We start from the raw sequence: 13,244 nt of genomic DNA, 5'->3' as shown, positions 1-13,244 counted from the left end.
CTTTGAAATAAACTACTTTCGAAGTCACTATTAAAATAACGGAGTATTATGCGTAATGCGTAACACATAATTTGAAAAAATCTATAAAACAGAAAACCACCAAAAGGATTATCTGGAGAAGGTTCTCAATTTTTTTTATAACTTAACGTTTGTCTAATTAAAAGCGTTTTTTTTACTTCCGTACCAAGTGATTAATGCAGCAGAGAAAAAAACATCAGTAAGCGATTAAAAAAATCTTTTGCGTTGTTTGTGTTCAAAATTTAAAAATGTTAAGTTGCAAATAAATTAAATTAAAATCGAAAAGAATCTGTATTTTGGAATACTTTCATTAACAAAGATATTATTAGGTTGAATGTCAAGTGGGATTATTTGTTTAAAACAGGATATTATTTTGTATAAGCCCGAGGGGATGATTTGATTTTTTTATTTTTCTTCTTCCTGCATTTCGCTCGGACCTTGATTACTCAACTGTAGAAATTCAGTATTATTATAATGTCTTATTATTCTTCCAAACGGCAAGAGCATTCCACAGACTTCAAACAGGAGAAAACACTCTTGAACACATGCATGGCTATTGGAAGTAAGAAAAAAACACATCACAGACTATCATAAATTTTTTTGCAATTTTTTGTTGTTATAACAAGTAAGGTAACCAGTTTGATAAAATAATTATCAAAGCTGAAGTTAGCGCAAATACCATTTTTTTAGTCATGGTGTGACACAACTGAGTAACTTAATTAAGAACTGCCAATGTTATACCTATTCGGTCTACTTTGTATAAAGTTCACTCTAAAAATATCTCGGGTTCAGCATAAATTTCTTATGTGCTTAAATTTAAAGCTCAAAATTCCAATTGAATACATTAATTTTGTCAGTTCGATGAATATATTGCATTAAATAACGCTGTGTGATAATAAAATTTTATCAGACCTGGTTGTATTACATAGAGTCATTTATAACTTAATTGACAGCCCGGCCATTGTCACCACTGTAAAAATCCACGTATCAACATTCTTCTGTAATACATACACAACCAACTATCAGACCCACTCACTAACTAATAGGATTCATAATCTAGGCAACATGTTTAGGGATACTATTGATATATTTAATGAAACTGTTTATAGAATTAAGTGCAATCTATAACAGCACTTTGTCGAATCCAACAAATTATAGTAGCGTTGGTACTGTGGTTTTAATGATTTTTCTTATTTCTATGGCACTATTCTAGTTTCTATTTTATTTGATGTTACTTATAAATTTTACTAATATTGTTTCACATTTAAATTTTTCTCATTTAATCTACATACTGTTATTATTTCCAATATATCACAGAATATAATATTATCCAATGTAAAAGCTTTTTTAAACGGATAAATTAATACATAAGAATCGTGTTTCCTCGACGAATTCCCATTTTCGGAGACAATATCTAGATAGCAAAATTATTTATACAAAGGTAGTGAAATTGGCAAAAGACAATAATGGTAATTCTTTAATTGAGATACGAGATTGATGAAAATGAAATATTTATGTTTAAATAGCTCAGTGATGAGTGCGTTGTCCCGATAGGACTGGTTCATTTATATTTACTACTTATTCAATCGACTTCTTCAATTTTTAAAACAATACTACCTTGATCTGTATAACATTTTAAGGTTTTTCCTATTAATTGAAAACATAAATATTAAAATCCTCAGTAGCAACGACACCGACTGAACAGCTATTGCACTATATATACAACATACATATAATATTTAACATTATATATCTTATGAAGTTTAAATGAAAGCACAAGAAATAGACAAATTAATTAATGTTTTGAATCACATTTATTTATCAGACATTAATTATTTAGAAAACGGATAACAAAACAAATTTACATTATATACAACTACTATCACATCAAACGTCAGACTTTTCAGATGGTATTTTGTGCTCAAACTCGAATCATTAACTAGAACATGAAGATTTTTAGTAGTGGGCGGCAGTGTGGGCGGCGGCAACAGCGGCTTGGTGGGCGGCCTTGGCGTGAGCTACCTCAGGGGTGTCTACTACACGTCCATCATGTCCCAGAGGGGCGGCTCCATGAGCGTAAGATCCATGGACGGCAGGGGCGGCATTAGCACCGTTGTAGGCACCGCTGTAAGCTCCATGGGCGGCACCGTTGGAAGCAGCGGCAACAGCGGCGTTGTGGGCGGCCTTAGCGTGGGCAACTTCAGGGGTATCTACGACACGTCCGTCTTGACCGATGGGGGCAGCTCCATGAGCGTAAGCTCCGGAGTAAGCTCCAGCGTAGGCAGAGGCACCGTTGTATCCGTTGTTGTAGTGACCGTTGTCCTGGCTTTCGGCCAGACCTTCTCCCTTCCACTGTCCATCTTCACTGTTGTAGGCGGGGGCAGAGAAAGCACCGTTGTAGGCACCGTTGTAAGCTCCATGGGCGGCACCGTTGGAAACGGCGGCAACAGCGGCGTTGTGGGCGGCCTTAGCGTGGGCAACTTCGGGGGTGTCTACGACACGTCCATCATGACCGATGGGGGCGGCTCCATGAGCGTAAGCTCCGGAGTAGGCTCCAGCGTAGTTGGAGGCACCATTGTAGACACCATATCCATGATCGTACTGTCCATTGTCCTGGCTCTCAGCCAGACCCTCTCCCTTCCATTGTCCCTCATCATTGCTGATGTAGTTAGCGGAGACCACGGCTCCCATGCACAGGAAAGTGAAGATCTGTAATTTGAGAAATTGTCATTAATATGATTGGTTTTCTTTAAGTGTATTATCATAATCAATCAATAGATTATTTTTCAATTATTAATCCTTTGAGTTCTAAACTTACAATAGTGTTCATTTTGATAGTCTTGTGTGAGCCTTTTCTGAGAGGAAAACTGCTTGTGATTAGATTGAAGTCCGCGCGGAGGTTTTATACTAACTTTCTTCCTTGTACATATCCTTGGTTGGGAGGGAGGCATTCAACTTTTTTATGACGCTCCGCTAAATGTAATGATTAGTTCGCTCTTGAAATATTAGATAATAGAACGGAAATAATTTCACAGCCGCATAATACTCCGTTATTTTAATAGTGACTTCGAAAGTAGTTTATTTCAAAGTGTTCAAGGCGATTAAATTAGGTTATCAGCAAGATTCACAATTTTCCTTAATTATTTTTTTTTCTTTCTGCCTACGTATTATTATGATTTGTCATTTAAAAAATAATAAAACCCTTTTTCGGTTAAAAGTTTAAATGAATATTATAATTTAGTGAACAGAAGAGCGTCGTTTAGTGGGTAATAAAAAAATTTTATGAAAAGATTTTTTTAAAGCGATTTCTCTCAACTATCTGGGACTCTATCACAGTCAAATCGATCGATCTGATATTGTAATTTTTTGTTACATACTGGCAACACTAGAGTAATATAACATCCTGAAACACCAATTGTCATATAGGGACTTAAAAAAATCAATACATTGGGAATGTTGAATTGAACTACTATCCTTAATACGCATTGGCAGTGGTACTCAGAAGGAGTTAGTTAGTTATGAGGACTTTATTCACAACTGAGTTAATTGGTCATTGATATCTTTAGCCATAATACGAAATATACGAAACAAGTGTCTGTAGTTCATCTCTCTAGTTCAAACGGATTTAAGGCGATGCACTACGTCGTGTAATATTTTGAATCGAGTTGTCATCAAAAACACTCCTTACGCAGATGGCGATAAGTCTTAAATTCCCGCTTATCACCATCCAGCTGTTTTGACTTAGGCAAGAAAAAAACATGGCCAAAAAGAGCCTTTTATTTTATTTTGTGGATGTTCAGACATAAATATTTAAATATTTACCAATCATTTTATAAAAAACTTAATTTGCCACATTATACAATAAAACCATAACCAAAAATGGGTTCGTAAGTAGGATATTTTGAACTTTAAACAGTTTTCATAGGCCTTACACATTATTTTTTTCTGGGCTTATAAAAAAACTTATCTAAAAAATACTCGATTATTTCAAAGGCCAGGATGTATTCTACTCGCAGTATATAATTAAAGTATCTGAAAAATTTCTAGGCGACCAAATTTTCAAAACCAAAAACACATGATTTTGTATTACTACGTAGTGCATCGCCTTAAAAGATCGCATAAAGGTTGAATTTTAATCCTACGAGCTTCGTTAATCTGCCTCGGTTCATTAATAAACCACTAATTTAGCGTAATAACGATATAATTTAAAAAAAAATTGGTTATGTCAATAGTCACCCAAATTTATCAGATGGCCTTTACGGATATGGCGGGCTTTTTTGTCGAAATTTCTTAAAATAATAATGATTGGATTATTTGTATAGCGCCGTTATCGTGATAAAATCCCCCCAAGGGCGCTTAATAATTTAATTTATTCCTATCACTTAGACCTAAAACTTATTACTTTTGGCTTATAACTAAGTGTCATAGCTAGAGACTTATAACTAGTGGCTTACAATCGTTGACCGTGTTAGGGAATATTGCTAACTGTTATATCTCTGCCTTTACTTGCAGATTTAGTGTGTTGGGAACTCTTGATAAAGTAAAAGGTTCTTTACAATAATTGCGTTAATTTATGTACAATAATTAAGTCTTAATTTAGCTACACTGTTCATTACTCGAGGGTTGGTAATTCTCTGTTTCTAGAAGCTTGAAGTCTGACAAGGATACCCCACAGGCAATTGCTACACTCTAGCGACATCTGTCGGACTCTGGAGTAAGCTTTCTGACTAGTGCCATCTATCGCTTGAATACCCAACTTATTACCATACATCACACTAACTGACCATAGGTCACGAATTTAGTCAATACCGCATTGAGAGGGCTTAATTTGATCGACCATTCTAGACCTCCTAAACTAACCCTGGTAATTGGTAATTGTTGACAAACCCTGCAATTTAAAAAATATATATTAAAGCTCTTTTAATTTCGTAATTTTGGTTTCCTTTTTATTGCACTTTTTATGTTTAATGTCTACTCAGAATATTCTTATTTCTGAACTGAAGTTCATCCTGTTTTATATCACATTGTTTTGTCCGTACCGTACCGCAAATATAATATGTATTGATTTAAATTCATAGTTTTATTATTGCTGTTCAGACGCAAAAAATTGTCATTACAAAGATATTTAAATTTAAAGAGTTTTACCGAAATTCACTGTAAAATTTTGGTACCTCGAAGTGGCGAAGTGTAAGAGCTTGCATTGTGCATTATTTAATTCACACTTAACCAACTCATAATAATCCAAAACTTATATTTGAATACGCCAAGTGTCAAACAATTTAGTATTTTTATTGTTAACTTTGTGGGTATCTACCTATACCGAAGCCGCAGTGAGTAGTGTATTGGCCAGTATAGTACCTACTAACATATTGGTTCCGAGTGCGCTGAGATATCTAGGCTGTCCCATTAGCCACATCTGCAAGTAAATAATTACAACTTTTTCTTTCCAAAAACCATTCTTAATATGGATGCTCAGGCATATATTTGTCTCGCAAAGGACGCAGTGAACTTACTGACCAACATGATTATGGATCCCAATAATAAATTCACGAAAGAACATATCGCTAAAATTATTCCTAGAACCAATGACATATTAGGAACAATTGGCCAAATGGCTGTTAAAATGGCGAATCTTGAGGGTGAATTAACAGCTCTTAAAACTGCAACCCCTAATGTGTGCACCCCCTCAGTTTCACAAACTCAGAGTGTCTGTGATATCCTCGCCGAAATCAAAGAACAAAGTTACAGAGATAAAAATTTGATTATTCATAATATTCCGGAGAATACATCGTTATCAACAAGATACGAAACTTTTTATCAACAAAAAACCCATACTCAATATACTACGCATTAGTATAGTCTATTCTTCAGTATGCCATTATCAGTTGGGGAGCAGCTTACAAAACTAATCTGACCCCCATAGAAATTGTTCAAAAACTAATAATAAAAATTATACTAAAAAAACCTCCAGACTTCCCAACTGACAGCATATTCGAAGAATTCAAAGTTCCAACATTTAAAAACTTATTTATAAAAAATTCAATTATACAAATTATAAAAGAAAAAGATAAATACGCATTTATAACTGAAAATCGTACTAGACTTAAACATGTATTTGTGTGCCCCAAATTAAACACTTCTTTTGCACAACACCATTATACTCACCAAGGAAAATTCTTTTTCAATAACCTACCAATAGAAATCAGAAGCATTAGGAACAAAATTCAATTGTTGAACTCCATCAAAAAGTATTTTAGAGAATGTCACACTAAAAATCTTACTTGTTTTTCTTCTTACTGAATACATATATGTTTACATATTTTAGTTAACGGGTCTGATTGCCATGTGTCTATATTACCTACACATACATATATATTGAAATACATGATTATAGTAAATAGTAATTATATAATAAGAATAACTTACAGAATAACTTCATGGGGACATTCAACAAAAACAAATCTTCTTTCAGTCCAAAATGTACAATATTCTTTGGTAAAATTATTATTAAACAGAACTAAATACGAACAAAGAAATGACGTACCAAAGTCATTACTATACAACTCTGTAAATGTATTATCTGTTCGTGCTTTATTGTGGCTTAAAATTGCGAGTCAGCATACATTTCAATCTGAACATAATAAAATAGTGACACATGTTCATAATACAAGACTAATTGCAAACGATGGACTTGTAGTTCCCAGATACCTGAATAAATATGGTCAAAGAACTCTAGAATACCTCGATCCAATAATTTACAACATGTTACCAAACTCAATAAAAAGCTGTGAATTGACTCACAGAAGGAAATGTATGTTAAAAAAATGGTTATGTGAAAGAATTTTTTTGTACTAATGTAATTATGTGTATATTTTATGTACTTGTTAAAATTGTATATGTATTTAAGAAGTAATTGTTAAAAGAACCCGTTGACAAACTGATATCAATCAGTTTAACGGGACTTAAATTGTAAAAAATGTATTTTTGAAAGTTGATAAAAAAAAAAAAAAAAAAAAAAATATATGAAATGTATTAACTGTATTAACTGCATTGTATTATCTGTACACGTGACTTTATTTGTACATAATATGTGAAATGTTAACTCTTCTTCCATCCACAAGCTAAGGCTTTTAATGGAAGACCAGTAAAATTATAATATAATATATAATATATCTCAGACTGAATCAATAAATAGCGACATAGTGTCAGTGAAAAAAATAATTTCAGATTTAGATATGTCAACATTAAATCTTGACTTGAAAATCTACAGATTGGGTCAAAGGCGTGCCGATAAACCAAGAGGAATTAAAATCGAGTTTCCGGAAGCTAAATGGCCGAAAATACTATTAAGCAAGAAACACGCATTAAAAAATAATATACGTATTTACCAAGATCAGTCATTTATGCAGCGGAAACAATTGAGTGACCTAAGAAAAGAATTGGAAAATAGAAAATCTTCTGGTGAAACGGATATCACGATAAAATACATAAATAATAATCCGTCGATAGTCAAATCGAACCCAAAAAACTAAATTCTAAAATAAAAATATTTTATCAAAACGTACGTGGACTAAGAACAAAATTACAGGACCTGAAATCAACCTTACCTACTCTGGATTACGATTCTTACGCTTTCACTGAGACATGGCTGAACAAAAACATTTATACTACGGAATTGGGTTTCTTTGAACACACAGTGTACAGACAAGATAGAAGCAATAGCAATAAAACTAGAGGAGGTGGTGTGTTAATATCCGTAAATAAGAAATTCAACTCAAGAAAACTCAAATGCATCTACACTCATCTGGAACAACTATTCATCATGGTGTCTACCAATAAGGAAAAAATTATTGTTGGCTGCTTATATATACCCCCTTCTTCTGATGCTCAATTATACAAAGACCACTACCTCGAAGCTGAAACAATACGAAGAAAATTTCCAGATGCCACTTTGATATTAACAGGAGACTACAATCTACCTAATGTAACGTGGGACACAGAAAACAATAAAACTTCATGCACGGACAACATCAATCATGGTTCCCATGATATAATCGAGATGTCAAATTTTTTAAGTCTCCGGCAGTTAAACTATGTCTACAATGTTAACGCTCGACTTCTCGATCTAGTGTTTTCCAATTCTTCTTCTGTAAAAGTATCCGCATCTGCTGAAGATATTCTCCCAATCGACAAGTATCACCCTCCTTTAACGATCGAATGCTACAGTTCAAAAATAGAAAAAAATCCATCTCCATCAACAAAATTAAACTTTTTCAAAGCTGATTTTAAGCAAATCACAAATCTTCTATTGTCTACTGACTGGAACTTTCTTGACTTTGAAGAAAACCTAAATGTAATGGTAGACAAATTTTACTTAATTTTAAATAATGCAATTGAATCGTTTGTACCCGTCACTAAAATCACTGTGCACAACTACCCAAAATGGTTTAGCAACGACCTTATTAAAATAATTAGAGACAAAAAAATTGCTCATAAAGTTTATAAATCGTCACGTGATCCTAAAGATTATGTAAAATTTTGTGAACTAAGAAAGACAACTAAAAATATGTCCAAGTTATGTTACAAAAGGTGTATCGAAAACTGCGAAGAATTGGCAGCAGCTAATCCTCAGAATATTTATAAATTTGCGAACATGCTCAATAATAATGACTCTAGTATTCCGTCAAACATGTATTTAGATAATAAAATGGCCGATACCCCCCAAGAAGTCGTCAATCTGTTTGCTGAATTTTTCAGCAAAGTCTATGATACTGCAAACAACTCTCCATTATTCGATACAACTACAGCTAACAATGACAACAAGATCGATTTTAGCCAATGTATATTCAAAGAAAGCGTTATTAGAACTAAATTAAAATCCCTTGATATTAATAAATCGGCTGGTCCCGATAACATTCCTCCAATTTTCTTATCAAAATGCTTATCAGTTTTAACATTACCTCTAACTAAACTTTTTAACTTGTCTCTAAAAATTGGTACCTTTCCACAAAAATGAAAAACCAGTTTTCTATTTCCAATCTTTAAGAAAGGAAATAGATCAGATATCTCTAACTATAGACCTATATGTATCCAATCGTCAAACCCTAAACTATTTGAATCTGCTCTGCTTTCTAAACTCTCGCCTGAGATTAATAAAGTTATTTCACATCGTCAACATGGTTTCATGGCAAAAAGATCTACTTTTACAAACTTGATGATCTATCAGGAATACCTATTTAATACAATGCAAAAGCGTCTTCAAACAGACGTAGTGTATACTGACTTTAGTAAGGCATTCGACAAAGTCTCACATAAAATTCTCATACATAAACTTAGTGCCCTTGGAATAACAGGGAATATTTTGAGATGGTTTGAGAGTTATCTGCATAAAAGAAAAATATGTGTTAAACTCAACTCACACTATTCACACCAGTTCGAAGTCTTTACCGGCGTCCCACAGGGGTCTCATTTAGGACCAGTACTATTTTTATTGTTTATCAATGATATAACTACGGTTTTTGATGGAGTCATGATTCTCTTATTTGCAGATGATCTCAAAATTTATAAAACCATTACAAATATTCATGACTGTTACGTACTACAATTTAATCTTGTGAGGCTACAAGAGTGGTGCACCCACAATGAACTATTTCTCAATATTGATAAATGTCAAACGATAACTTTTTCCCGAATCAAAAATCCCATTACGCATCAATATAGCATCAACAACATTTTCCTAAAAAGAGTTGAGAATATTAAGGATCTTGGTATTATTTTTGACAGGCAACTAACATTTGTTCCTCATATAAACGAAATAACCAACAAGGCCATGAAATGTTTGGGTTTTATATTAAGGACAACGAAAGATTTTAAATTAATAAATTCCTTCAAACTGCTATTCACTGGTTTAGTTAGAAATAATCTAGAGTATAACTCAACAATCTGGTCTCCATTTTATAAGATTCACCAATTAAAAATTGAAAGAGTGCAACATAAATTTCTGCGATTTATTAATTACGAATATCTTAATTACACTTTCCTCATGAACTTACTAAATTTAACCGATTTATCATTGAGACGCACAGTGTGCGACTTAGTATCTCTTTTCAAAATTTCGAATGGCAGACTGGACGCCATTGATTTGACGAGTCTTATATCGCTCCGTGTACCTACGCGCGACACTCGACAGACCGCTCTATATAATGTTCCCATATCTGCTAACAATTATTTTCAAAACTCACCTATTCAAAGACTTCACATACTCGGTAATAAGTATAGCTCAATTGATGTTTATCATCTCCAATCAGTATACAAACTAAAATACAGTATACTAGAATGTTTGTAACAGATTCATATTTTTTTTTCAAACGCATATTTTATTGTTTCATTAACTAAGCTTTGTTTTGTAAAATTCCCAATCGGGCAAAATAAAGATTGATGATTACAAAGATGGTTTACAACAAACTGTAGTGTTTATCTTTATAATAATAATAACAAACTTACTTGTCTTGTGTGTATTACCTACTTACATTATTGTACTCTTGTAACTACACTATATTTATATAAACTTATCGAACTCATTGTCCAAATTCCAATAACACCGTAACTATATACTTGAATTGTATCTACTTAACTGCCTACCTATATCTGTTATATTTTTCTCAAGTTTATGTATTAGTTTAACCTATGTTCTGTAAAATATTCAACCGACGTACTTTGTACAATAAACTTTGCTTGCTTATGTTTATAAAATAATAACACCGTAACAATAACCCTACACATTGTTATGTAAGTTCATACTCAATTTATTATGCTATGTAATTAAAATATTTTATAATGCTACTGAACAACAAAACCCATAACATGTATATGTAAAAGCCTTCTAGGCGTTAATAAAATGAAATAAAAAAAAAAAAAAAATAAATAAAAAAAAATAAATGAGTAATTTGTGAAATAACACAAAATAATCAATAAAATTTACATGCGCATACTGGGATTTATGTCCGTGACCTCCAGCTTTCTTAACGAGAGGCTTTCTATTCGACCACGAAAGCCGTCACAGTGTATTATTGTTTTATCATCTTCAAGGATTAAATATAACAATTTGAGGCTTAGCTCATTTTGTTATTCCACTATAAAAAAAATCGTCAAAACTAGAAACATCAATAGATGTCAACATATAAATATATTAATAAATGAATAAAATGTGGGTAGCTCTCAATCGAAGTACAATACAGTTTAAAATTATGTAAGTTAATATGATCGACTTAGCTCAGAGATCAGCACACTTCCCCGGCAAGACAGAGGTACTGAGATCAATTTCAAGATGCCACTAAATCTGTTCTGTATAACATTTTTCGTTTGACAGTCGTTAATATTACAATTTGACGTATTACTCGTTAAATTATGCGCAGTCAAAAGAGACAATATTGTAAGTTGAAATAATGACTAAATATCTAGTAATTTATCCAATGATTGAATTTATTATTATGTACTAGTGTTACATTAACTACTTCACATGAATTAAACACGACAATCAATTTGATTGTCCTGAAACTGGAAACCTTCCCAGTTGGACAGTCAGGTGTGTATGTGAGACGTGTGAAATGTATGTGTGAGTGTTTGTGTGTGTGTGTCTGTATGAATGCGTACTGAACAGCTTAAATTATTGACATGATGCCACGTTTGAATTTGGGCAGTGAATCCGAATTGATTTCAACAACTGTTGGTTATTATATTTTTTTTCCTGAAAACCATTTTATTTTGTGTTCCCACAATAAAAATAAATAACAATGCCTTTCCAGGCATTCTTAAATACTATATTTTCTACAAGGTGGCGTCAAAATATTCGATTCCTGTCGGCGGCATTTACTTTATCTAGGAATATTTTTGAAAGTTATATGAGTTGTTTCTTCATTCCCGGGAAACGAATAACCTGTTAATATTTGAAAATCTCCTATCACCACCACAGTAAGCTGAAAATTTTATTTGCGTCGTGATGGAGGACTTAGCCAGCCGAGGAATTGCACTCACGACGACCGTGTGGGTCGCAAGAGCGAAGCCAACTCAGCCACTGACCGGTCGGCTAGTAACTATTATGTATAATAATTTGTTATGCTTTGTGTTTTGCATAAAAACCTTGTCTTGCAATCATAAGTTAAAGTAATAATAAATAAATGAGTTGGGTTTAATAATGAGTGGTTTGATGAAATAATTATCAAAAGTAGAGTAGCAAATACTAATATTTGATCTTTGTGTGATACAACTTAAATATATCTATAATATTGAAATAAATAAATACTTAATATAATAATAAATAAATACATCATTTTTTAAAATGAACTGTGGCGTGTGCAAATCCTCTATAACTCAAGGCGTGCAATGCTCGTCCTGTAAGGAAAATCTGCACTACAAGTGTGGAGGTACATCAGAGGAAAATTATAAAAAGCTGAAACTGGACCTGAGAAGTACTTGACGATGCAGCAGGTGCAAATCTTCAAATATTGCCGTCGGCGTCCACGATCTGACCACCATTATGGAAGATATCAAAAGGATGCAGATGGACTTGTCATCATTCAAGGCACTGCACGACGATATTAAAATCCTCCGTGAAGAAGTACAAGGCGTACAAAAGTCGGTTGAGAGCTATCACCATGATGTAGCAACATTCGGAAACAAGATTGCCGATATGGAAAATCGACTTCAAAAAGTCGAACATCTGGAGGCAGAAGTCTCCCACCTGAGAACAGAAGTACGTAACATGATCGAGGAATCGAACAGAAAGGACCAATGGGCAAGACTGCAAAACCTAGAAATAAGGGGTATCCCGGATAAGAAGGGTGAAAACTTAGTAACCATTATTTCAAAAATCGCTAGTCTGAGCAACGTGGATATCGGCGAAAGGGACATGGAGTTCGTAACACGTGTTGCTCCCAGAGGCCGCGAGACTGGGAAGATAAAAACTAAATCAATAGTTGTGAAATTTACCAGCCGAAACTTAAAAAACCAGCTTCTGCAGGCGGTAAAAGACCGCAAAGGGATCTCCTCGACGGACTTAAGATTTACGAGATTACCGCAAAATGTCTATGTGGGTGACCATCTCACTAGCATAAACAAACAGCTATTTTACCGCGCAAGGCTTCTCGCGAAACAAAAGGGTTTTCAGTTTGTATGGACAAAAAACTGCATAATTCACGCTCGACGAAATACGTCATCAGCGCCCATCA

The 13,244-nt window shown here is 33.6% G+C and overlaps 2 protein-coding genes across 2 annotated transcripts in view; one reads left to right on the top strand and one right to left on the bottom strand.

Moving 5' to 3' along the window:
- Positions 1–13,244, top strand: part of LOC149412660 (uncharacterized) — a 320,577-nt gene that overhangs the window by 282,108 nt on the left and 25,225 nt on the right. The window lies entirely within an intron of this gene.
- On the bottom strand, positions 1,922–2,874 carry LOC149412664 (uncharacterized). The gene is made up of 2 exons (XM_089645479.1): positions 2,837–2,874; positions 1,922–2,727 (listed from the first exon to the last, which is right to left on the bottom strand). Exons 1-2 carry the CDS (start codon positions 2,846–2,848, stop codon positions 1,975–1,977), a joined length of 765 nt encoding a protein of 254 aa, XP_089501605.1. The 5' UTR covers positions 2,849–2,874; the 3' UTR covers positions 1,922–1,974.

Source organism: Hesperophylax consimilis, chromosome 22 (genome assembly GCF_061612785.1).
Source record: "Hesperophylax consimilis isolate HC1 chromosome 22, BYU_Hcon_1.0, whole genome shotgun sequence".
NCBI classification, from domain to species: Eukaryota; Metazoa; Arthropoda; class Insecta; order Trichoptera; family Limnephilidae; genus Hesperophylax; species Hesperophylax consimilis.
Note: the sequence above shows the minus strand (reverse complement) of the source record. Positions and strands in the feature narration are given on the sequence as shown.